Here is a 27,650-nt window from a genome sequence, read left to right as displayed (position 1 = left end):
CTGGTTGGCGAGGGGAGACCACTCGTCCGCTTTGGTCCGCAGATGGGACGCCAAGACTTTACAGGACTACCAGTCCCATCAGGCACTGGGACATTTGGACTGCCCATCTAGGGGCGTGCCATGGTCATTAATAGGGCTTGTACCTGTATTCCCATCATGAATTCGCCCTTTCCTCTGAAGAGAAGGCGGGAGCCTTCGAAACGCGTCAGGAACACCACGGCGAAATGGGATTTGAATCACAATTTTTTGAACTCCTTAGCTATTCAAGCAAGCTGTGGCAAATAAAGGCGAGTTTAAGAATCTCCCCGTGAGTGTGGCTGTGTCTTTACACGCGAGCGTCAATATTTGGATGGAACCATCACCATCCTGTTACCGCACCCGCCAGAAGAGTGCAGCAGCGCCATGATGGTATCGAGCTAGCAGTGATCCTGCACACACGCTGAGCACCGCCACGCAGCCTCACGGTAGGAGCCGACCAGGGCAAGCATCCAGCTTGCTAGTCTGACGGGCATCTATCCGTCTCCTACTCCACTACCGTGATGTCGCCTGGTTGGCGAGGGGAGACCACTCGTCCGCTTTGGTCCGCAGATGGGACGCCAAGACTTTACAGGACTACCAGTCCCATCAGGCACTGGGACATTTGGACTGCCCATCTAGGGGCGTGCCATGGTCATTAATAGGGCTTGTACCTGTATTCCCATCATGAATTCGCCCTTTCCTCTGAAGAGAAGGCGGGAGCCTTCGAAACGCGTCAGGAACACCACGGCGAAATGGGATTTGAATCACAATTTCTTGAACTCCTTAGCTATTCAAGCAAGCTGTGGCAAATAAAGGCGAGTTTAAGAATCTCCCCGTGAGTGTGGCTGTGTCTTTACACGCGAGCGTCAATATTTGGATGGAACCATCACCATCCTGTTACCGCACCCGCCAGAAGAGTGCAGCAGCGCCATGATGGTATCGAGCTAGCAGTGATCCTGCACACACGCTGAGCACCGCCACGCAGCCTCACGGTAGGAGCCGACCAGGGCAAGCATCCAGCTTGCTAGTCTGACGGGCATCTATCCGTCTCCTACTCCACTACCGTGATGTCGCCTGGTTGGCGAGGGGAGACCACTCTTCCGCTTTGGTCCGCAGATGGGACGCCAAGACTTTACAGGACTACCAGTCCCATCAGGCACTGGGACATTTGGACTGCCCATCTAGGGGCGTGCCATGATCATTAATAGGGCTTGTACCTGTATTCCCATCATGAATTCGCCCTTTCCTCTGAAGAGAAGGCGGGAGCCTTCGAAACGCGTCAGGAACACCACGGCGAAATGGGATTTGAATCACAATTTCTTGAACTCCTTAGCTATTCAAGCAAGCTGTGGCAAATAAAGGCGAGTTTAAGAATCTCCCCGTGAGTGTGGCTGTGTCTTTACACGCGAGCGTCAATATTTGGATGGAACCATCACCATCCTGTTACCGCACCCGCCAGAAGAGTGCAGCAGCGCCATGATGGTATCGAGCTAGCAGTGATCCTGCACACACGCTGAGCACCGCCACGCAGCCTCACGGTAGGAGCCGACCAGGGCAAGCATCCAGCTTGCTAGTCTGACGGGCATCTATCCGTCTCCTACTCCACTACGGTGATGTCGCCTGGTTGGCGAGGGGAGACCACTCTTCCGCTTTGGTCCGCAGATGGGACGCCAAGACTTTACAGGACTACCAGTCCCATCAGGCACTGGGACATTTGGACTGCCCATCTAGGGGCGTGCCATGATCATTAATAGGGCTTGTACCTGTATTCCCATCATGAATTCGCCCTTTCCTCTGAAGAGAAGGCGGGAGCCTTCGAAACGCGTCAGGAACACCACGGCGAAATGGGATTTGAATCACAATTTTTTGAACTCCTTAGCTATTCAAGCAAGCTGTGGCAAATAAAGGCGAGTTTAAGAATCTCCCCGTGAGTGTGGCTGTGTCTTTACACGCGAGCGTCAATATTTGGATGGAACCATCACCATCCTGTTACCGCACCCGCCAGAAGAGTGCAGCAGCGCCATGATGGTATCGAGCTAGCAGTGATCCTGCACACACGCTGAGCACCGCCACGCAGCCTCACGGTAGGAGCCGACCAGGGCAAGCATCCAGCTTGCTAGTCTGACGGGCATCTATCCGTCTCCTACTCCACTACCGTGATGTCGCCTGGTTGGCGAGGGGAGACCACTCGTCCGCTTTGGTCCGCAGATGGGCCGCCAAGACTTTACAGGACTACCAGTCCCATCAGGCACTGGGACATTTGGACTGCCCATCTAGGGGCGTGCCATGGTCATTAATAGGGCTTGTACCTGTATTCCCATCATGAATTCGCCCTTTCCTCTGAAGAGAAGGCGGGAGCCTTCGAAACGCGTCAGGAACACCACGGCGAAATGGGATTTGAATCACAATTTCTTGAACTCCTTAGCTATTCAAGCAAGCTGTGGCAAATAAAGGCGAGTTTAAGAATCTCCCCGTGAGTGTGGCTGTGTCTTTACACGCGAGCGTCAATATTTGGATGGAACCATCACCATCCTGTTACCGCACCCGCCAGAAGAGTGCAGCAGCGCCATGATGGTATCGAGCTAGCAGTGATCCTGCACACACGCTGAGCACCGCCACGCAGCCTCACGGTAGGAGCCGACCAGGGCAAGCATCCAGCTTGCTAGTCTGACGGGCATCTATCCGTCTCCTACTCCACTACCGTGATGTCGCCTGGTTGGCGAGGGGAGACCACTCGTCCGCTTTGGTCCACAGATGGGACGCCAAGACTTTACAGGACTACCAGTCCCATCAGGCACTGGGACATCTGGACTGCCCATCTAGGGGCGTGCCATGGTCATTAATAGGGCTTGTACCTGTATTCCCATCATGAATTCGCCCTTTCCTCTGAAGAGAAGGCGGGAGCCTTCGAAACGCGTCAGGAACACCACGGCGAAATGGGATTTGAATCACAATTTCTTGAACTCCTTAGCTATTCAAGCAAGCTGTGGCAAATAAAGGCGAGTTTAAGAATCTCCCCGTGAGTGTGGCTGTGTCTTTACACGCGAGCGTCAATATTTGGATGGAACCATCACCATCCTGTTACCGCACCCGCCAGAAGAGTGCAGCAGCGCCATGATGGTATCGAGCTAGCAGTGATCCTGCACACACGCTGAGCACCGCCACGCAGCCTCACGGTAGGAGCCGACCAGGGCAAGCATCCAGCTTGCTAGTCTGACGGGCATCTATCCGTCTCCTACTCCACTACTGTGATGTCGCCTGGTTGGCGAGGGGAGACCACTCGTCCGCTTTGGTCCACAGATGGGACGCCAAGACTTTACAGGACTACCAGTCCCATCAGGCACTGGGACATCTGGACTGCCCATCTAGGGGCGTGCCATGGTCATTAATAGGGCTTGTACCTGTATTCCCATCATGAATTCGCCCTTTCCTCTGAAGAGAAGGCGGGAGCCTTCGAAACGCGTCAGGAACACCACGGCGAAATGGGATTTGAATAACAATTTCTTGAACTCCTTAGCTATTCAAGCAAGCTGTGGCAAATAAAGGCGAGTTTAAGAATCTCCCCGTGAGTGTGGCTGTGTCTTTACACGCGAGCGTCAATATTTGGATGGAACCATCACCATCCTGTTACCGCACCCGCCAGAAGAGTGCAGCAGCGCCATGATGGTATCGAGCTAGCAGTGATCCTGCACACACGCTGAGCACCGCCACGCAGCCTCACGGTAGGAGCCGACCAGGGCAAGCATCCAGCTTGCTAGGCTGATGGGCATCTATCCATCTCCTACTCCACTACCGTGATGTCGCCTGGTTGGCGAGGGGAGACCACTCGTCCGCTTTGGTCCGCAGATGGGACGCCAAGACTTTACAGGACTACCAGTCCCATCAGGCACTGGGACATTTGGACTGCCCATCTAGGGGCGTGCCATGGTCATTAATAGGGCTTGTACCTGTATTCCCATCATGAATTCGCCCTGTCCTCTGAAGAGAAGGCGGGAGCCTTCGAAACGCGTCAGGAACACCACGGCGAAATGGGATTGAATCACAATTTCTTGAACTCCTTAGCTATTCAAGCAAGCTGTGGCAAATAAAGGCGAGTTTAAGAATCTCCCCGTGAGTGTGGCTGTGTCTTTACACGCGAGCGTCAATATTTGGATGGAACCATCACCATCCTGTTACCGCACCCGCCAGAAGAGTGCAGTAGCGCCATGATGGTATTGAGCTAGCAGTGATCCTGCACACACGCTGAGCACCGCCACGCAGCCTCACGGTAGGAGCCGAGCAGGGCAAGCATCCAGCTTGCTAGTCTGACGGGCATCTATCCGTCTCCTACTCCACTACCGTGATGTCGCCTGGTTGGCGAGGGGAGACCACTCGTCCGCTTTGGTCCGCAGATGGGACGCCAAGACTTTACAGGACTACCAGTCCCATCAGGCACTGGGACATTTGGACTGCCCATCTAGGAGCGTGCCATGGTCATTAATAGGGCTTGTACCTGTATTCCCATCATGAATTCGCCCTTTCCTCTGAAGAGAAGGCGGGAGCCTTCGAAACGTGTCAGGAACACCACGGCGAAATGGGATTTGAATCACAATTTCTTGAACTCCTTAGCTATTCAAGCAAGCTGTGGCAAATAAAGGCGAGTTTAAGAATCTCCCCGTGAGTGTGGCTGTGTCTTTACACGCGAGCGTCAATATATATATATATATATATATATATATATATATATATATATATATATATATATATTGTTATAAGCTCCGGGGCCCCGCACATGGGCGGGGATAATTCACTGATTCACTGCTTATGACTATTGATGAGTATCCCCTGGAAGAGAAAGCCCACATTCATTTTTTAGACACAATTATTATTCTTATATTAACACTATACAGGGTACAATGTAGGGACTTTCGACCATATACTATTTGTAATTCTTGTTATGACCTAGTTATGGAGAAGGTAGATTCTTACAACCCACTAGAGTCTAAAACTCTTGGTAGTGAGGCAAACAAAAATTACACTGAACACCCAACAAAGGGCTCTTGACACAGTTCACTTGTGTAAGAAAACCTACAAGATTAGCTAGAAAGCTGGAATGATTTGAGGGACCATCCATGGCCCCAGCACTGGTTCACGAGTAGGCCCAAATGCATTGGTGCTGATACAACATGTGTCCTCTGTCTCATCACAACTTCATACAGTTACGTTAATTAAAATCTGGTAGTGTAAAATGTGATAACATTTACCTGCAATGTGGCTCCGAAAACCGCTACCATAAGCATCAACACTGTGAGGTATTCAGTAAAAACATCCCACCAAGGTTTGAGGATTTTAAAGTTTCCTTGCGGATCACCAAAATATTTCAGTTCATCTACTGTAACCATATCTCCTAGGAAAACAATAACGTCAATTGTTATACTTAAATAGACAATCAGAATTTCTTAATTAAAAAAGTATGTTTGATTCAACTCTTCACATTTTGTCAAACTCACTAGAATGTAGGAATTGAAGTGCACTGAGGCTGCAAGAACATGATTTAAGATTTGAGTAGGTAACTTTAATTTATAAAGGCAATAGAAAGGCGTGCTTGTGGCACACTAAAGGTCGGTCTACCAATGATAACTGCTCTGCAGAGGGGCTGGTGCCAGAGCTCACTCTAGCTCACACAAAGTGCTAGTCTACACCTGTGCAATGTTCAGTCTTCCCTTGTTTCTGGGTCTGCAGACACCTCGCTCCTGCGCCTCTCCAGTCTCACAAAAGGGTTGTGTCTCGCCATATGTTCTGAAGAGGTGCTAGCCAAAGCATGCAGTGATTGAGCTCTGTGCCAGGTGAGCAGTGTATGCGCTCATGAGCATGCAGTAATTGAGCTTTGTGCCAGGTGAGCAGTACATGAAGTCACAAGCATGCAGTGATTTAGCTTTGTGCCAGGTGAGTAGTGTATGCACTCACGAGCATGCAGTGATTTAGCTTTGTGCCAGGTGAGCAGTGTATGCGCTCACGAGCATGCAGTGATTGAGCTTTGTGCCAGGTGAGCAGTGTATGCGGTCACATCATGCAGTGATTGAGCTTTGTGCCAGGTGAGCAGTGTATGAGGTCACGTGCATGCAGTGATTGAGCTTTGTGCTAGGTGAGCAGTGTATGCGCTCACGAGCATGCAGTAATTGAGCTTTGTGCCAGGTGCGCAGTGCATGAAGTCACAAGCATGCGGTGATTGAGCTTTGAGCCAGGTGAGCAGTGCATGAGGTCACGAGCATGCAGTGATTGAGCTTTGTGCCAGGTGAGCAGTGCATGCGCTCACGAGCATGCAGTGATTGAGCTTTGTGCCAGGTGAGCAACGGCATGCAGTGATTGAGCTTTGCACCAGGTGAGCAGTGCATGCGCTCACGAGCATGCAGTGATTGAGCTTTGTGCCAGGTGAGCAACGGCATGCAGTGATTGAGCTTTGCACCAGGTGAGCAGTGTATGCGGTCACGAGCATGCAGTGATCGAGCTTTGTGCCAGGTGAGCAGTGCATGAGCTCACGCGAATGCAGTGATTGAGTTTTGTGCCAGGTGAGCAGTGCATGCGCTCACGGGCATGCAGTTATTGAGCTTTGTGCCAGGTGAGCCGTGTATGCGGTCACATCATGCAGTGATTGAGGTTTGTGCCAGGTGAGCAGTGTATGCGGTCATATCATGCAGTGATTGAGCTTTGTGCCAGGTGAGCAGTGTATGCGGTCACATCATGCAGTGATTGAACTTTGTTCAGGTGAGCAGTGTATGAGGTCACGAGCATGCAGTGGTTGAGCTTTGTCCAGGTGAGCAGTGTATGAGCTCACAAGCATGCAGTGATTGAGCTTTGTGCCAGGTGAGCAGTGTATGCGGTCACATCATGCAGTGATTGAGGTTTGTGCCAGGTGAGCAGTGCATGCGGTCACGAGCATGCAGTGATTGAGCTTTGTGCCAGGTGACCAGTGTATTCGGTCACATCATGCAGTGATTGAGCTTTGTGCCAGGTGAGCAGAGTATGAGGTCACGAGCATGCAGTGATTGAGCTTTGTGCCAGGTGACCAGTGTATTCGGTCACATCATGCAGTGATTGAGCTTTGTGCCAGGTGAGCAGAGTATGAAGTCACAAGCATGCAGTGATTGAGCTTTGTCCAGGTGAGCAGTGTATGAGCTCACAAGCATGCAGTGATTGAGCTTTGTGCCAGGTGAGCAGTGTATGAGATCACGAGCATGCAGTGATTGAGCTTTGTCCAGGTGAGCAGTGTATGAGCTCACAAGCATGCAGTCATTGAGCTTTGTGCCAGGTGAGCAGTGCATGCGCTCACGAGCATGGAGTGATTGAGCTTTGTGCCAGGTGAGCAGTGTATGAGCTCACAAGCCTATTCACACATAGGGCCATGCAGCATGCAGTTATGAGTGCCTCTAGGCCAGGTGAGCAGACTAAGAGCTCCGGTGCCTAGTCATACATGGGGCCATGTAGGAGTCAGTAATGAGTGCCTCTAAGCCAGGTTAATAGTGTGTGAGCACAAAAAGCTAAGCTTCTGCCAGGTTATTAGTGTGTGAGCACAAAAAGCTATGCTTCCGGATGACATGGAAGTCGCTGATTAGTTGCCAGAGGTGTGATAATGATATTAACCAATGCTTGTGTACGCTAATGGTTTTGGATGTGGACGTCAAAAAACCCTGAGAGAGGAGGAGAGTGACGAAACAGTGGAAAGAGCAAGACAGAGAGAGAGAGAGAAGAATGCATGAAATGTGCACTGCACAGAGGCAAGACTCCCTCCCTCACCCACGCTCCTCGTATCTGCGCAAGCTCCCCATGGTAGTCGAAACCACAAGCATAAATAATGTACAGCATCAAATTTAATAAGCTACTCATCTATAAGCACAAACATATATGTTATTAATAACTGGACCTTTTTGTGCTTCTCATTACCAATGCTATGGTTTGTAAGTAAGAAATCTACAAAATGTTATAATAGTACAAACTTTTAAATATCAGATGAAAATGTTATGACTTACCATACCGAACCTATCATGCACAACTTAATATACTAACCTATCTATTACACCTACCGGACCTACCTAACATACCTATCAACAATAGCTAGCTATCATACCTACCTACCATAGATCATCTAACCTATCCACCATACCTAACCACATCTACTTACTTTCTTACCTACTATACCTTCTTAGCCCACTACAATACCTTAAAAATAATGTACATTAAATACATAACCTACTTAACACACCTACATATAATACATACCATATCTAGTGTACCATTCCGGAAGAAACTACCATATCCAACTTGAACTACCGTAGCTATCCTAGCCACCATACCGAACCTACCGACCATAGCTAACATAACATACCTACCAACCATACATAACACATAATACCAACCATATATGATCTCCAATACCTAACATACCTCCATCTCTTCCGTGTATATATACAGTATGCCGGCCTTGGGTGGTAGGCTTGTGAAATAGGGGCAGCGTATGTCTATGGGACCTCAAGTAATAGTTCGACTGAAGTACTTGTGTCGAAATCACGGGACCTTCTTTAACAGCCAAATATACTGGGGACTAGGTGCTGGTTGCAGCCTTTGAAGGGCATGAAAATGTGAGTGCCATTGCTTCTTTAAAAACAAGACACAGTGGCTTTGCTAAAATCTGTTGCATTGTGTCTTAGAGAGGGGGTAAATATAGCCCCAATTCACCATCACATTACTGTGGTTCCGTGACACAAATGTGGCCTATAGTGTTCCGCCTGGCATTGGTGCTCATCCACAGCAGGACCTTCAGCAACAATAACTTCTATCACCACAGAAGGGACCAAAGCAATAATAAAATGTGTCATTACAGATGCACCTGCAGCTGCTGCAACATCAGTGACCCCGCTGGAACAATGACAACAACCACTGCTGTAAACACAACACAGAACGCAGTAGTGACTGCCGGGAACACAGTGATAGTAACTGTTCGGACTTTTGAATGTTCATTACTTTTGTCCCTTCAGACCCTACTATTTTCATTCCTTGTCTTAATCAAACTTTTGTATTTCCCTCATGGAAATTGTGAAGTTTTAAAACATGCATAGAAATGCTAAAAAATGTCTGCTCAATGCACCTGCTTTTATCATTATGAGAGCAATATGTAGCAATAGACGATTTTGTGTCTCATCCCTTCACCCTTCCATGTGGTGTTCCACAAGGTGCTTCTTTAAACCCTACCCAGTTTAACTTGTATATCACACCACTGCCTAAATAATACAAATCTTTTGGGTTCTCTGTTATATCCTACATGGATGACAGCCAAATTGCGGTCTCGGTCTCAGGCAACCCAGATCATGCAGCTATTTAATTTCACAATTGGATGAAAAATATTGGCGAGTGGACGAATGAAAACTGCTTGAGACTCAACTCAGGAAAAAACGAAATTTTTATCTTTGGCAACAATACATATTTTAGGTCCCCCAGCTGGTGGCCCCAATATATAGGCACCTTGCCAAAGCCAGTTGAAAAAGATATAAACCTAGGAATAATCTTTCACAATTGACTAACTTTCAACAGCCAGGTCAAATAAATAGGTCCTTCTGCCTTCTTCATTCTAAAAACGATCAGAAAAATTCTACCCTTTTAACCCAATAATCTGCAAAAGACAGACATTACTGCTCCAGTTTGAAAGCAACCGTTTGAAAGCAACCGTGGAGGTGAGTCTGCAAACTTCAGGAGGGAGAGAGGTCCAGATCCTCGGGGCAGAGCTGGAGAAAGCTCTTTGACAAGTTCTCTTTCTGCGAAATATCAGTGGTTTCAGGAGGAAGGAGTTAGGGCTTCTTGAGGGTCTACCACCTCCAGATAATTCTAGCTTTTGGACAAGATACTTGGGGGTTTGGAAATGGAGAGCTTTGTGGGACAGGCAGGCAATCTTTAGCTGTATTCTTGCTTCAAAAGGCAGCCAATTTCGAGATTATAAGACTGGGGAAACGTGCGCATTTAAACTACACTGGCTACTCATATAAAAAAAAAGAATTGCCTTCAAAGCCCTGTGCGGTGTTTTCAAAGCACTGCATAACATTGGACCAACCTACCTAATTCAAAACCTTTCCTGGTACAAACCCACTACATCTTTATGCTCCATGGTGGCAAAAAATATGGTCAGCCCCAAAGTTAGGATCGCCCACTGGGGAGGCAGAGGTTTTGTGGTCTGTACTGCAAAACTATGGAACTCACACCCCATCAAACTCAAAGAATATCTTGCATTACAGGAGAGCCCTCAAAACACTGCTCTTTATTCACTAAATCCTCTCATACCTCTAAAATTCACAAAGAAACGATTTCAGTTCGAAACAGCTACTATCAAAGCAGTGCCAAGACACCCTCAGATATTGGAGCACTTTACAAAATTAAGTAACATAACATGTTAATCGAATCACTACATTTGTCACCATGATCATTTTGTCCTATTGCTGCTTCAGTGTTTGATAGTGTTAGAAGCCGGAGTCCCCTGCTCCCACGTTAGGCCAAGATAGGACACAGTCCGAGACAGCCCTGCTCACCCCCTTAGTAGCTTGACACGAGCAGCCAGGCTTATCGCCAAGGCACAAGTGTTCAGTATGTGCAACCACGCCCACAGCAACCCCAATGATGTCACCACAAATGGACTCCACACGAGTTTGTATAAAAAGAGTATACTTTATATAAAAAGATATACGAAATGACCACACGCTACAACTCCCACATATTTACACTAGGTAATATTGTTTCCGGTGGATTGGGCGGTCCTAATCCCGAACCACCGCTTCTAACCAACAGTTATGCTGACTTTTAACCGTTCTCAACAGGTTAGGTACGTCGTAACACTAGATTAACACACGTTGCAAAATACAAGGAATACTGCCCTACTTAATGATGGGCTCCTGTACAGTGCCACAGTGAAACATTGCAATGCGTAGCGCCTAGATCATGTACTGAGTCAATGCAAGATAATGCAACACGGTTCGCTACCAGCATGCCCTGTTCAAGGAAGGAATACAGCAATGCGTCACGCTGCAATTACGTACAGTGCGATAAGAAAACAATGCAATGCGTATCACCACCAGCATGCCCTGTGCAAGGAAGGAATAAGGTAATGCGGCACAGTGCAATTCAGTACAGTGCAGTAAATAACAAGTGCAGTGCGCTATGCTAGGATACCGTATCCTTCAAGAGAAACATAACGTAGTGCGTAGCGCACTAACCCATGAGTTCATTAAGCACCTCTAGTGTCAGACGTTAGCAGCAAATATGCAAAGTGTTATACAACTGTTTTTAGAAGTTGTGCGACCCGTTGCCCCCAACACAGATCAACGATGACACACAAGTTCCACTCCGGGCCCTGACCCCTGTACTGCCCTGTCCAGGACCAGCACGGACCGAGATCTGGGCCAAAACAACAGGCGCACACAGCTGGCAGCAGCGAGAGGCTGAGAGAGCGTCCCTCCAGGCCCGCACCCCGACCCAGGCGATGATCCACTTTACCTGGGGGGTGCGACCCCACTCTCCTTTCCTGCTGCAGCTGCTTGGCCTCACTCCAAAACCATTTCACCAAGGGCAAGGCGCGCAGCGGCCGGTAGTTCAGCCCCCGCGATGCTGCCGGTCCGCGCCACCAACATTCAGCACAACATCCTTCCATGAAGCCTTTCCCATGTTGCTGGGGCTACCCCACGTTGCCTTCGAGGGCCCGATCACTTAGCCCCCCTCTCCAGCGCTGTCAGGACTTCTCCGTCTCCTGGTGCACACAAGGTACCAGGCGCTCTCCACTAACACCCTGGCTGCACCACCACACGCCGACCCGAATGTCAGAGACTCACTCCTACTTAGTGCACATGATGTCCCAGCATTCTTCACTAGTGCCCGGACTGCACTGCGACATGCACCCCATGCGCTTCCCGAATCTCGGCTCTCTTCCACGATGCCCACAATCCACATGCGCTCCAACACCTGTAGCAGCACCAAGACACGCACACTGCGTGTCAGAATCTTGATTAGTCTCGGTGCCCACGATCACCTTAGGCACCCCTTCGGAGGTCTCAGGCTGCCACGACACGGTCCCACCACCGCGCCACTTGAGACTTCCTGGAAACTTTTATGTTCCTGTGTTTCCGAACAGGGAGCCAGCTCACCTCAGGCCCTTTAGGTTCAGGACGCAGCATACAGCTAAGTCCTGCTCAGGAAGAAGGAGGGACATGACCCTCTGCAGCACCCCTTTAGTCTCTCCTTGGCTAAGAGCTACAAACTGCCCACAAGCCCTAGATCACGAAGCAAGGGTCAAGTGTCTCCCGCAGCCTATTCAGCAACTCTTCCTGAGGCAGAGGTTTTCTTCCCAATCGTGAACAGGTCAAAGCCGCCAGACCAGTACACGGCATCTTCAAAGCGCTCCCAGCACTTCTCTGAACGACATCGATACCGTTCTCGCCAACCTCGTCAACCTGACAAAAACCTAACCTAACCAAAGTCTTGGGGTTACAGTTCTTCTAGTTATACCCCTCATTGTCTTTCAAGTTTCCTTGTGCTTAGGGATCCCCAACCCTTCCCTAAATCAGTCTTGCATATCTCCCCACAGTGTCACTGTTCTCTCTTTGATACTAGGGGCCTGGATCTTTAATCACTCGGAGGGAGATGGGTCTATTGTTTTATGGCTCTGAACCAGGCCTCTTCACCTCGTAAAGCCTCTACTTCTCCCCGCTCCAGGTGCAGGCAAGCCTTGCACCGTCTCCACCTCTCTCCTGGGGTACGACCTCCCTCAGCCTTTCTCACCTCTCCCAGATCCAGGCAGGCAATTCACACTCGGCTGAGACACGCAAAAAGGTCTAAAGCACAAACTCTGCCATTTTCTCAAACAGCCGTTTCTGGACACACAGCGACAAAACCATCTACCCAAATTTATTTATTTATTTATTTCCAAGGTTTTATATAGCGCTACTGGACCCGGGGGTATCAGAGCGCTTTACATGATAGGTAAACAATTACAACAAAATAAGACAATGTGCATTAAAACATGAGTTACATAAAATAGGGTAATTGAAAGAGCTGGAGGGGTAGGGAGATGGAGATCAATAGGGGGGAGTGTCGAAGTTCAGAGGGAGAAGGGAGTGTAGAAAAGGGGAGAGGAAGAATGAGAGGCGGGGAAGGGGTTGAGGAGGAGGCGAGAATCAGGGAGGAAGGAGTGTAGAGAGTCAGACATTAGTGAGGTTACGTTCCCCAGTATTTGTTGTGAAGGAGTATTGTGAGTCTCTTTTTGAAGAGAGGGTAGGAGGGGTTGCATCGAAGATCTTTGGGGAGAGAGTTCCAGATCGTGGGGGCGTTCCCGGAAAAAGCACGAGACTGGTTTTTTTTGTGCTTGAGTCTGGGAGGGATTAGGACAAGGGAGTTGGTGCTTCTCAGGGACCTGGAGCACCCTGCTTTTTGCAGTTTCTCAGCCAGGTAGGAGGGGGTGCTTAGGTGAAGGGCTTTGTGTGTGATACATGCAATCTTGTAGGTGGATCTGCCTTCTATTGGGAGCCAGTTGAGGTTTTTAGGACCGGAGAGATATGGTCGAATTTTTTACAATCAGAGATAAGTCTGGCGGCAAGGTTGAGGACAGATTTGAGCGATGCTAGGTGGGCTTTAGGGGTGCCAGCGAGTGTGGCGTTACCATAGTCAATACGGGAAAGGACACGTGATTGGACAACGGTTTTAAAGTCGTCTGCTGGTATGAAAGGTTTGAGTTTTTTGAGGTGGTGGAGGGTGAAGAGGGCACCCTTGGCGGCATTTTTGATGTGTGGGATGAGATTCATGCTATGGTCAATGCTGATGCCTAGGGATTTGACAGTATTCAAGGGGGAGAGGGGGCAGTTGAGAGCTGTAATATCCATGATCCAGAGGTCAATGGGGAGGGAGTTGTTTTTAGGAGTGAAAAGGATGATTTCAGTTTTGTGGGGGCTTAGTTTGAGCTGATTAAGATGGAACCAAGCTTGTATTTTAATCAGGGTCTCGTTGAGGTGAAGGATGTAATTGCGAGATGTAATCCTGTAGTATAGCTGGGTGTCATCCGCATAGAGGTGGTAGCATACTTTAACTTGTTTAAGGATGAGGGTGAGAGGTTCCATGAATAGGTTAAATAAGGTAGGGGAGAGGATGGAGCCTTGCGGAACACCAAGTGAGACAGGTTGACACTGTGAGTTCAGACATACCAAACTACACTGTTCCATTTCCAATTCTTGGGAAACTAGGCTAACAATACTACACCCAGGCTCCCCATTCTGACCTATGGGCAGGATGGCCTTTCACCAGGGAAAATGAAATGGAGCCTTTTCCACTGTCAGGGCATAGCACCGACACTGGCACAGGCCCTGCCTTTTACCTACATTGCACCCTGCCTAGGGGTTACCCAGGACGTCCTACAGGGGTGCCCCATGTGTATGCAAAAGGGAAAGTAAGGCCTGACAAGCGATAGCCAAGTCAAGTCAATTTAGCTTTATTCGAGATGCACTCATAAAAGTTGATTTTAAATCAGCTTTTGACTGTGTCAACCGAGATCTTTTATGGAAAAAGTTGCAAGCACAAGGGATTCCTCAGCCTTTAATATACCTGATCAGTCTCCTGTATACAAAAACTTGGGCCAAAGTTCGTATTGGGAATGGCAGATCATTAACTAAGGAAATACCAACTCTTGGCGGCGTGAAGCAAGGCTGCGTATTGGCACCTTTATTATTTCATCTGTTTTTAACTGATCTAACTGAAACACTGAATAAGATAAATGCCCATCCACCGAAACTTGCAGATAAGCACATATCAAATTTGCTATATGCAGATGATGTTATTCTTTTAAGTAGAACAAAGGTAGGCTTGCAAAGGTTAATTACACGTATACAGGAGTACGCAATAAAAAATAAAATGGTAATAAATGAATCCAAATCTAAAGTTATGGTCGTCTCAAAAAATCTAAGAAGGAAATACAATATGAAATGGTTCTTAGGTAAGGAAAAATTGGAGCAAACAAAAACCTATAGATACCTAGGACTGGTTTTTGATGACAATGGTAGCTTTAAACCCCAGATATTGGACATCACCCGGAAGGCGAACTCCCTAACAGGTGCATTTGGTATGATAAAAAAATCCACCAGTAACTTAACCTACCAGCCGCTACTCAAGGTCATATCTGCAAAATTGCTAACCTCCCTAACCTACGGCAGCGAAGCATTGAACGGAAAGGACGCAATAACAATAAACAAAGAAATCTCGAAAACTTTTCGATCTCTTTTCTGTTTACCAAAAAATGCCTCACAATCCCAAATTAGACTAGAATTTGGCTTGAATAACCAACTACATGCTCGGATGGGTAACACAATTAAAGTATGGTATAGGGTAAAAAATGACAAGGACAATTTAATCTCGGAGCTTTTATGGAAAGAAGTAGAGGGCAATAATAAACTATCTGTTTGGAAGTATCTCGAGAAGGCTTTGGATGAATTTGGGCTGAAGGAGATTTGGATGACCACTATTCCTCAGGAATCTTTCAAAAAAATTGTAAATAAGACAATTGATATCCTATCTATAATAAGTGACAAAGAGTCCCTGGTCAAAAGGAAACATGCTTGGTCTATAATAAATAGTTATAAAAAAAAGAGTCCGCAACAATATTTGAATACAGCTTGGACCTGGAAATATAAAAATATATTCATGAAAGCCCGGTTCGGAATCCTGCCTGGAGAATCTCATGCACTGCCATGGAAAAAGCTTGAAAACAACATATCATGTCGGCTGTGTAATACAGGAGAAGAAAATATCATACATCTATTATGCCTCTGCCCAGAACTAAAAAATGAAAGATTAACACTTTTAAAAAGGCACTTTAACAAAAGATCAATAAGGACATGTAGACAAGCACTAATCCAGTGTCTTTGCTTGGAAGATATATATATTAACTCTGCCCTCTCAAAATTTTTAACAAGTGCATGGAGAAAACTGGAATTTTTAAAACATTAACGATTATACTGTTTATATTTCTGAAATTTTAACATTATGAAATGATTGCTTATTTTTAAAATTACCGCCCTTTTACTGTATTCTAATTGAAATGTTATATTGTGTATTCGTTTTTGGTAAAGATTTTAAATAATCAATCAATAAAACATTTATCACACTCATAAAAGCATGATAGCACTTGTCAGGACAACATGCTAATTTAGCATAATGCGCGCAGGCCCTACACTGAAGACCTATGTTCCCTCGATGCGCATTTCTTTAGTACTAGCTCTGGCACACACAGTGCACATCACTTGGATCTTGCTAGTAAGGCAAGCCTACCAATCAGAGACAACCAAACACCACTACAATTTATACAGGGAACATCTGTACTTGCACACTGATTAGCAGTGACAAGTACCTACAGCATCTAACTTCACAGCTCTCTGTCATGAAAACGGTCTAAGGGAAAAGCAAACAGTTTCAGTGAACTTTAGCCAACAAGGCTAAGTCCAACAGCTAGTCCCATTGTTTTTAATCTAAAAAGTGAGAGCAAAATTTAGATACTATACAAACCAGGTATCAGAGCATATTTGAGAGACAATTATTGCCAGGACTATCGAGACAGAAGTCACACCAGTTTGCAGCATCAATTTTTGTCAGTGGCGACAGCCGGGAGAACTGGACTTTAGACGTTTGTTCTTCGTTTTAGCCTTTGATAGGAAACAAATAGCTTGCTATTATGAAAAACACAGGTATACTGTAAAAAGCAGCTATGAAATCTAGAAGAGGCTTGCTATTTATTGCTTCAGCTAAAACTTTTTTTTTTGTAAAAACAATTTTTATTGGCAATCATATCCAAAAAAAGAGATTGATACAGTCAGCAAAATGATGCATTGAATAATGACAATCCAGGATGATAACACTTTTCGTATACTAAGCCATTTATAGAACAACCCCCATAACAATCCCCGCCCCTCACCCCTCCCACCCTTGTCAGTGCGCCCTCCGTTCTTCCCTAGTGAGCTTACTACCAATAGATACTCCCTCTCTTGTCAAACCGCCAGATATAATCAAATTCGATGGGGGGAACCGTCCCCTCAGAACCCTTGTCATGCATGTAGTAGTCGTGTATTACATTGGAAGTAGGGTACCCACTAAAGTATCACGCCTATGTTGCCGCCCCATCTGCTTCCTCACTCAGATTACCCTCAGGATGCTGGAGCGCCACCACCAAGGCCTCCCATGCTCTAGCTACATCCAAGACCGTGTCGTTGTCTAAGCGCCTGGCCTGTTGCAGTCGTAGTGTGCTCTCAGCCCTCGCCCAACGCAGCAGAGCGGCCCTCTAACGCAAGTAGCTGGGACCCTGGTTGGACTTCCAGTGCATGGTGATCTCTCTTTTGGCTAAAATCAGGCCCAAATCATAGAACTTGCTAGTGACCCGAGTTTGGGGGATGTGAGGGAACCATAACAATAAGCAAGTGCCCATATCCACCTCTATCTGCCGGTCCGTGACAGCATTCAGGCAAGCCAGCACCGCTCCCCAGTAACCAGTCAGCCCATCGCAGGACCAAAACATGTGTGCAAAGTCCGCTCCAGCCGTCCCACAGCGTGGACAGAGCGATGATGCGCCCTCAAAATATTGCGAAATCTTAACTGGCGTCAGGTATGCACGGTGCAGCGTAAAGAACTGGACCAATTGGAAACTGGCATTCCTAGTGCCCTTCCATGCGTGGCGTACCAGCTGCGGCCACGTCGATTCAGGGATCGGTCGCCCAACATCACACTCCCATTTGGCACGTAACCCATCCATGGGCAGTAGGGTTTCAGTCGAGAGCCTCCGATAGAGGCAGGTGACGGCCTTGTAAGTACCGGCCGCCATGACCACATATTGGCAGCTCACAGACGTCGGTGGCTCGATGAGCCCCCCCTTCTAGTGTCTCTGAATACCGGCCACCAGCGCAGCGTGTAGCAAGTAATCACCTCTCGGGAGGTCATAAGAGTCACGCAACTCTTGGAATGTAAGCAGCGTACCATCGTTGGAAAGATCACCAAGCATATGCAACCCCAGTTCCTCCCAGGTTGCCAGCGCAGACCAGTCACCCCCATGTGGGAAGGCTGTGCACATCCCTAGTGGAATTTCAGGGGCATACGGGCAAGCGGTACCCGAGCGCCTGTGACAACGAAGCCAACAGCTGCGAAGAGTACGCTCCTCCAGAGTGAGCTGGGTAAGGTCCATCTTCTGGCCCAGAATTATAAAAGAGATTACATGTCTGGGGAACAATCTGCCCTGCATCCCCTCCGGTCCCCGGAACTCCAAAGCTACCGCCTGGGTAAGCCACTGCAGTTGCGCCGCCAGGTAATACCATTCGAAATCCGGGACCACGAGCCCCCCATACGCCCTAGAGCGCATCAAAGTGGCCAGCGCGACGCGACGCCTGCCCGACCCCCAGATGAACCCGGAGTTAAAAGAGCGGAGTCTGCAAAAAACCGACGCCGGGACCCAGATTGGTAGGGTGCGGAACAGATACAATAAGCGGGGGAGGGCTACCATTTTCAGTAATGCCACTCGCCCTGCGACCGACAGAGGCAGCGTCCGCCAGAATCCCATGGAGCCCTGCAGGTTCCTGATCGCTCTTTCAATGTTACCCTCCTAGAGGGCCTGGGAAGAGTGATAGATATGCGCACCCAGGTAAGGGAGGCAATGGTATTCCCAGCGCAGGTCACCCTCCGGCTGGGACTTATCCTTCTGCCGCGTCAGCGGGAAAAGACAAGACTTTCCCCAGTTGACTCGTAGTCCCGAGAGGCGGCCAAAATCAAGGAGCAAGCGCTCGGCACCATGAAGGGAGCTGCTGGTGTCTGCCAAAAACATCAAACAGTCGTCTGCATAGAGGGAGATGTAATGGGAATCACCTCTCAGCAAGAGACCTTCATACGCTTGGCCCATCCAGGCGTGAGCCGCAAGCGGTTCAATAGCCAGCGCGAATAATAGAGGGGACAAGGAGCATCCCTGCCGCGTCCCCCGACCGACCCGGTACGCGGCCGAGATAGTAGCACCCGTCTTGACTCGAGCGGTGGCTGCAGCATAAAGCAAGGCAGTCCACTTCACAAACCGCTCACCCAGTCCAAAGGCCCCCAGTACCCGGAGCAGGTACGGCCACTCTACGCTGTCAAAGGCCTTCTCGATATCAATCGAAAGAACAGCGGCCTCAGGTAAGCCTTCAACATTATCCCCCATGATCCGAAGCAGCCGACGCACACAGGTAGCAGTGGTGCGTTGGGGAATAAAGCCCGCCTGATCAGGGTGTACCAAAGCCCGCATGTGAGCAAGAAGCCGCGTCGCAAGAACCTTACTCAGGATCTTATAGTCAGTCGTGAGCATGGAAAGCGGGCGACAGGCCGAGCAAGAGCTGGCATCGCCGCCACGTTACAGTAAGGGTATCACCAAAGCCTCGCGAGCGGTCGCAGGTAAAGCCCCAGTATCCCAGGCTTCCCGGTAAACAGCATGCAACCGCGGGACCAACACAGCCGCATATGTTGCATAAAATTCAATCGGTAGACCATCCACACCAGGGGTCTTGCGGCGAGCCATGTGCTTAATAGCTGTGCGTATCTCCCCTTCGGCGATGTCCCCGCCTAAGCGGTCCACATGGTCCGGATCGAGCTGGGGGAGCCGCGCCGCAAGCAAGAAGTCGTCAAGCTCCGCAGGTGCACTCGACATCGTGCTCCTATAAAGACGTTCATAGTATGCCAAAAATTGGGCGTTGATCTCCGCCTGAGTGTAGACCAGGTGCCCCTCCGGGGTAGCCAAAGCCACAACCGGAGTACCGCGAGTCCCAGGATTGGCCAGCCAGGCCAGTAGGGAGCCCACCTTGTCGCGTTCAGCATGAGCTCTAACAAGATACTCCTTAAAGTCGAAGCAGCGGAGCTTCTCCATCTTGGACGCAACCTCCTCTCGCGCAGCTGAAACGGCTCCGTGAGCCTCTGGAGTCGTATGACTACATCGCTCCTCCGCGCGCAAGCAATCCTCACTCAGTGCGACGTCCTGCAGGAGAGTCTTGCGGGCTCCCGCGGTAGCTGAGATACAGCCTCCCCGAATCACCACCTTAAAGGCGTCCCACTCCAGTGCCCTGCTCGACGCCGTGCCCTCATTAGCAGTAAAATAGCTTTCCACCCCGGTACGTACATCAGCTTTAAAAGCCGCGTCCTCCAGCGCCAGCGGGTTCAACCGCCACGTTGGGATAGCTTGGCGCTGCCGTGTCCATTGGACCACCACCAAGCACGGGATATGGTCAGATATCGTTTTAGCCAGGTATTCGCTGTGCGTCACTGAGCGTCCGGCGAGCAGAGAATGCTGTCAAGTCGAACATGCAGAGCATGCGGGGGGAGTAAAAGGAATAATCCCTCTCAACAGGGTGTTGAGTGCGCCATGCATCGGCCAGGCCCCAGCTACCTTGCCACTCTCGCCTACTCTTCGCTAGCCTGTGAGCTGCTGATTGTGCTAGTGGTGGGTGAGATCTGTCTAATTCCACATCCAACACAGAGTTAAAATCCCCCCTGAGCAGGACCGTATTGGCCAGGACTGTCGCCAGTTTCCCCGACAATCGTGTGAAAAAGGCAGGCTGCTCCACATTCGGGGCGTAAACACTGCAAAGCGTCACGTCCCTCCCATCCAGTCGGCCCTGCACAGCTACAAATCTGCCCTCAGGGTCTACCACTGTCATCAAGGGCTGGAAGGGAACCCCTGCTCTCACCCAGATTAAAACTCCCCTTGCAAAGGCCGAGTACACGGTATAAAACAGCTGGCCCCGCCACCTGCGCTGCAAAGCCCGCCCCTCCGTCTGGTCAATATGCGTCTCCTGCAGGAAAGCTACCTGAATCCCCCTGCGAACAAGATAGGCATGCGCTTTATGACGTTTCAGCATGGAATTCAGTCCCCGTACATTCCAGGTTACACACTTCAGCTCAGGTAGGGTCCCTATTCACAATAACAGGTACATTTCTAATGAATGAAAAAACTCCAGGCGCACTGACCGCACCCCAAAACCTGAGTCCCAGAACCACCCAACAAACCCGTAACCCACCCATTCCCAGAATAGGCACTAAACCGCAGAAACCCATCCAAATGCAAAAGTCCCAAGAAGAACAGCCTCTGGCAACTACCAGAGTCTCACAATAGGTGTGAGATGGGGGGGGGGTTGTCGGCACCACATCCAACGGACCGCGGGCCCCTACATACCGCAAACCCGGCCTCCCCCAGTACTTCCCAGGTATCCCACATCCCCACTGTGTCAGTGGCAGGAGCCATTAAGTGTACGAGGTAGCAACCCAACAACCCGTAGCCGGCCCGGGGTAGATGTCCCCCTCCCCAACTCATAGCATGAGCACATCAGCATATACAATACCACAGCGAGGGGGGGCACAGGGGTCATTCGTCCAGCAAGCCATCTGCAGTCCCAGGAGTGACATGAGGTGGCGCAGGGCCGCCCCCGCCCGAGCCCTCCGACGACCCATCCTCAGTGCCCCTGCGGGAGCCCGATTCCATCGCTGAGACCGACTCCGCCGTCCTGGAAATGGTAGAGACCGCCCGGAGGGCCTCCCTGCGTTCTAGTTCAGTTTGTGACACAGAGGGGGTCCGAGCAGTTGGTGGTCGCCTCCGGGTTCTCCTGTTCCGTCGAGGCTTCGGTGCGGCGTCTCGCGGCTTCCCAGAAGGCAGAAGAGCATCTGCGCTGGCCCTGTACAGCTCCAGCCAGTCCCACACCTCTTCAGGCGAATTGTAGAAGGAGGATTTGCCCTCCATCATGTTCCGCAGGCGGGCCGGGAATAGGCGAGAGTAACGGATACCCTCTTCACGGAGAGCCTTCTTGACCGCCAGGAAGGTGGAGCGCAGCCTCTGGACCTCCAGGGAATAATCCGGGTAGACGGAAACACGGGCATTGTCCACTTGGTAGGGCCCCAGTGCTCGAGCCTTCTGCAGTATGATGTCCCGGTCTCTGTAGTGCAGGAGGCGCGCCACCACTGGCCGAGGAGGCCGACCAACAGCAGGAGGCCGGGCCGGCACACGGTGAGCGCGTTCCAGTGTGTAAAATGGCGTCAGACCCTCCGGGACTACCACGTCGCGCAGCCAGGTTTCAAGATAGCCCAACATGTCAGAACCTTCAATTTTTTCAGGCAGGCCCACCACGCGGATATTGTTGCGGCGATTGCCTCCCTCCGCATCCTCTGCCCTCTTCTCAAGCAAGCGCACCCGCTGCTGCAGTTCACTCAGTGAAGCCTCAGATGCCTTGTGAGAGGGCTCCAGTGTGTCCAACCGAGCCTCAGCTTGTTTGACCCGGTCTGCCAATTTGCCGTGATCTGCTCGCAGAAGCCCCAAACAAGTGGATACCTGAGCAATGTCGTGATGCAAGGCCTCTCTGGTGTCAGTGATGGCTTTCAAGATCTGATCCAGTTGGCTCTGCGGAAGGCCCGCCGCCGAACCACCGGACAGAGCAGGGTCCTGACCGCTAACCGAGTCCTCTGCAGGGTCAGGAGGTGGTTTCAGGCGCTTCCCCATGGCGGCAGCCGTTCTCCAGCACTCGGTCAACAGGCGCGGGCACTCCTCAAATCAGATCCACCAGGAGTCCTCACTGACCTGGTGGGCCAGAGCTCATTCACGCAAACCAAAGGTCCGCCTCCCCGGCCGCCGCTCGTGGCAGCACCACCGTGAGTCCTCGGGTCTAGTAACCCACTCCCAGCACTGGTCCGGTGTGCCGCCCAGCCCCGAGTAAACGCCACTAGTAGATTCCGACGTTGAGCCGCCCCTCCGCACAGATGTATGGGCAACCGGGTGTGCGGTGGCAAGCGCGCCCGCCTCAGCGCCGTAGTTTCAGCGGTAGACGACGCCTACCCCAGGCAGGAGGCGCCAGCACCCTCGCTCCACAGCAATTGGTCGCTCCCGGTATCAGGCCCCGCCAGGCCCCCGGGCACTCCTCCAGGGCCCCAGCGCCACGCGCCAGCCGCAACCGGCAAGTCCACTATGCAATCATCCAACTGAAGAGGAGTGCGGTCCCGCAGGCCGCGGCCGTCACAGGAGCCCGCTGTGTCGTCTCCCCGGGCCCTCCGCAGTCACCAGGGCACACCAGCGCCGCAGCCCTGCCGTCCAGTGCAAGCAGAGCACACCCACAGAGTCACCGCAGCGCCAGGCAGGCCCCGGGCCGCACGCAGCCCCCAGAGTCCGAGCGGCAGCCCGCCGAGGAACACAAGCGGCCAAGCGTCGAGCAGGCAGTCCCTCTGTTGCCGCGTCCGCCGGGCCTTAGCAGCCGCAGGAAGCGTGGGGTCCTCTCCCCCGCGTGTACACCCCACTGGGCACCACGTCGATCCCCCGCCGGGTCGGCTCGTCGTCCGCCGCCGCCGGTCAGCCGCAAAGTCGGGGGCCCCGACCCTCACCACAGGCAGCGACCGGTCGGCCCTCACTGCCAGGCGGCCACACAATCAATTGAGGCCGGGGATGATGCCGGGCGCACAGGCCGCAGAAGATGGCCGGCGCCGCCCACTAGATCTCGCTCGCGGCTCGTCGGTGCACCGCCGCCGAGCCTAACTCGCCGCTCTGGGCCGCACCTCGATGTCCGCGGCTGGGGAAGCAGACAATCCTAGTCCATTAGGGAGATCAGGAGAAAGTGCAACAGGAAAATTGGGGAAGGCAGGTACGGAGCACGGAGCTCACACGTCCATTTTTGCCGGCGGCCAAGCCACGCCCCTGCTTCAGCTAAAACTTAGTAGCCCTTAAAAATAACTTAAGGGTGATTAGGATTAAATCAACTCAGTAGCAATATTAGAATTATTCTTGTTGCTTTCGTTTTCCATGACATTTCTCACTGTATTACCTTTCATATTCTATGTGGTTACCATTCATATTTTATGCACTAGGTTAGAATTTTAAAATAAACATTTTTTAATTCATGTCCCATTTCTTAGTGATATTCTTGGGTGTTTTATTCCTAAATGGAATAGGGTTTGGAGTCCCACGTGCCCCTAAACTCTAGCACTCCCTACACAGTATTGCTCAGTGGGTTGTGCATGGGTTGCAGTCCAAATGGATTTATAATTTGAATTGGCACATTGTGTAAGTTCTAGCGCCAAGAGATTAGAAATCCCACCCAGGCAATTCTGAGTTGGGGGTACCATCAGAAAACGTATCATGACCACAGCTGCCAACATGGCTGGGACGACAGTAGCAATAACAGCAGCAGCTGCCAGCAAGGTATGGACAGCAGCAATGAGTAATGTTGAAGCCACAGCAGGGACAACAACAATAGCTGTTAAACATCAGGAATCTGGCATTGGTCACAGCTGTCACATTTGCCCCAACACAGAAGCAACAACAGCGGCCACAGTAGCAACAGCTGCGAGCACAGCCAAGATCACAGCAACGATCCGAGAGCTATAATGACTGTCGGGACCACAGCTGTTGCCAAGTCAGCAGCAAGACCAGTGACACAACAGCAGTGGACACAGAATCAACAACTGCTACCACTAAATGGACATAACCTCAACAGCGCCTGCCAGAAAAGTAGGAACAACAGATGCAAACATTGTTGTAACCATTAAGAAAAAACTAACGCTGATGAGAATTTATGCCAGCCCTTCAGCAAAGATGTTTGTTTTTTGTTCACTCTTCCACTACAGACAGTGAACAATTATATATAAATCAGCATTATTTGTACTCTGACAGGAACAGTGTCCCTTCAGAATGGGAAGACAGGAACTCCAGGCTAGTTTTGGCCTGTTGAGCCTCACCACTGAGCTGCAGCTTAAGTAGTATGAGGGAGACAATGGTTGCTGAACTGGAGAACCCACTTAAAATGATTTTTATTAGATTGAAAGGCAGGTGAAGAGCAGGGGCGCAGGTCGAAGTAAAGAACGCAAGGATTGGGGGACTAGGTGTATGGTCCAGAGTAGAGTTGGCTGGTGAGGATCAAGGAGGGTGTGGGCTGTGCTCTCACGTTCTTTAGTCACTCATGTTTCCATTTCCCAGCTGCTTTAAAGGTGTATTTATATATTACATCCAGAGTGACATGCAGTTGATAGAGCTAGATTTCATCACGATTAAGCATCGCTCTGTTTTGTGATTCAGACAGACTGCATTTAAAATGGCACGCAGATTTTGGTGCAAGTGAAAACACCTGGCACATGAAATATGAAATGAGGCCTAGTCAAAAGCTTTTTAAAAGGGGCACTTTTGGTGCATTCAATGTGAAAGACATGAAATGAGGCCTGGTCAAAATGCTTTCAGTCTGAAATGCTTGTGCTGAATTAACATGTGTTTTTGCTGTGAAGAGAAACTCGTGATTGCAGTTTCCTTTTTAGCTTTGAAGATAATCATGGAATGTGTTCTCTCCTCTCAGCTCCTTTTCCTTGTAATTAACACTCCCTGTTCCTGTATTAAGAGACTTGGCTTTGTTGCATATTAAAACAATGCATATTCATTTCATAACACATCTTCTTATAATGTGTATTAATTAACCAAGCACCAACACTACACGTGGGGCAAACGCATTTTGCATGAAAAGCTATCTAAAACATTAGAGCATGTTGCTATGAGTATGTATTAACTGTGTGCACTTTAAAAAGTTGCACTGGTGCATGTTTATGCTATGTTGTTCATTGCACTTTTTTGCATGTTGTGCACAAATAACAGAAAAGCTGCTTTAAATTAATAGCTTTTGTTAGGTTATAAATAATACAGGGTACTAGTATGGGGGAGGTAAACATAATGGGTTTTATTTCATAAATTAATACTCTTTTGTGTTTGTTTTGTTATTGGGCCCAAAATAAAATGGATGCCTAAGAATCCAGCATGGCTGAGAATTGTGCTGAAATTAGAGACGCATGCACAAGCTGCTTGAACTGCCAAGTGCCTCAAGTGAAGACGCATGGGTCAAGGCCACACTGAACTGTACACTCCTGTCATCATGCCAATGTACCAGAATTTGTTGGACATTGTCATTCCTGCGTGCGATGTGAAAGCAAGGAGCAAATGGACTGATACATTTTTCCTATTTAATATTTCAATAATGTATAATTATTGATGGTGATACATAAGTCTGTATTAAGCATTAACGTTTCCTTTGTCAGAACTGGTATGGGTTGGATTTGCAATGAGAACAGGATGGTGATCTATACTAACCAATCACAGTGCGAGTTTCTACTGAAACTGTAACTTTATTAATATAGTCAGCCAAGAATTAGAGTATGAAAAATGACCCCATAGAGGGCTTGTCTGCCTTAGAGCCTTAAGCCTTAGAGTTTTAGAAGTCTTAGAGGGAGGAAAGGAGAAGAAGCAGATCTGACACAGACATCATATGGGTTAGGTACGTGAACGTTGCGGGTGCAGCCTGGGAGGAGATTGCGTCCGAGGGGAGACAGAGGGAGGTGGGCGTTCTTGCTCATATTTTTCAGAGAGTCCTTGCACATCAATTTTTGGCAAGGCAGATCTGTGGTTTTGTGAAGGGCAGGCAGCCTCTCTCCGATGATAAGACCAGGGCAGAGAGTGCAGCTGATAGAACAGGTTTAGCTTTAAATGCTAAAACTCTAAGTTTATGCTTTGAGTAATGAACTAGTTTTGAAAATATGTATTTGTCTTATGCATTTATTTCTATTTATGGGTGATTTTTGCCAATTATTAATTATTGATTAGCCTTGCAAAACTCACTCTTGAATAATATTTTCTTGAACTCTTTAAAGAATTCTGACTGACATTTGATGCCTCATTCCCTTCCTTTATGGAAGGCTTTGTATGCAACCTATAATATCTTCTGTATTATTTCTATTTTTCCTGTTTTCCAAATTCTGTAACCTGATTGATATTTGACTAATGAATAAAGGGTCAGAGAAACGTAACTTTTAACTCGAAAATGAAACCCTTTAAAAATTACTCACAACTCTCTTTATTGGCTTAAATATTAACTGCATGTTGATATTCCATGTTTATGTAAAGTCTCCCGAAGTAGATACACGGTGGTACCTTTTCAAAGGTAAAATAGAGGTGAATGAGGTTTTGCATGGAGAAATTACCATGAAATTACCACTGGAGCAGTTTCTGATAGAAGAGGATGGTTAATATCAATTAGTTTGGTGATTAAGGATTATTAATATCACCATCAACTATTTGACTAATCGTCCATTGACCTTAGGAGGAAAGTTGATCTGTGAAAATTAGTTTAGATATTGATTAATACAGGTCAAAGTGAAGAACAACCCCAACCCACTGGATCAGTTTCTGGTAGCAGAGGTTAGGTTAACACCATCACCAAAAGGAGCATAGTTTAGTCAGGGCTCCGCATGTACCCTATAACCCAGGCATGGGACGACACCCTGGTCGCCTTCCATCAGGTGTGCCAACAAGGCGGCATGGTTTAGACACGCCCTTTGCTGACTCTGGTCTTCCTGATGAGGCCCCAGGACCCTCTCCTCCCCCTTTCTGGTCACAGCGCTCCTCCCCCCCACTTCTCTCCCCCCCAGGCCCACTTACACCCTCTACCGGTCGACTCACACTACTGACAGGACACCACATACACCTACCCCGACCCACCTTTTCCCTCATTTGATTTGCTTACCTCCTTCCTTATGCCCCCAAGTTATTGCTTTTATATTTTTATTTCTTTGTTGTTCATATT

At 49.2% G+C, this 27,650-nt stretch overlaps 1 protein-coding gene across 3 annotated transcripts in view; it reads right to left on the bottom strand.

Annotated features, from left to right (window-relative positions):
* The window catches only part of LOC144828766 (volume-regulated anion channel subunit LRRC8A-like), a 1,419,577-nt gene that overhangs the window by 775,681 nt on the left and 616,246 nt on the right, over window positions 1-27,650 (bottom strand). For all 3 annotated transcript variants that reach the window (XM_078687240.1, XM_078687221.1, XM_078687230.1), the window contains one exon: window positions 5,262-5,404. In XM_078687240.1, coding sequence (XP_078543366.1) covers window positions 5,262-5,399 — 138 coding nt within the window. In that variant the 5' untranslated portion in view covers window positions 5,400-5,404. The remainder of the gene's footprint in view (window positions 1-5,261; window positions 5,405-27,650) is intronic.

The sequence above is a fragment of the Lissotriton helveticus genome, chromosome 1_1, assembly GCF_964261635.1.
Source record: "Lissotriton helveticus chromosome 1_1, aLisHel1.1, whole genome shotgun sequence".
NCBI lineage: Eukaryota > Metazoa > Chordata > Amphibia > Caudata > Salamandridae > Lissotriton > Lissotriton helveticus.
Note: the sequence above shows the minus strand (reverse complement) of the source record. Positions and strands in the feature narration are given on the sequence as shown.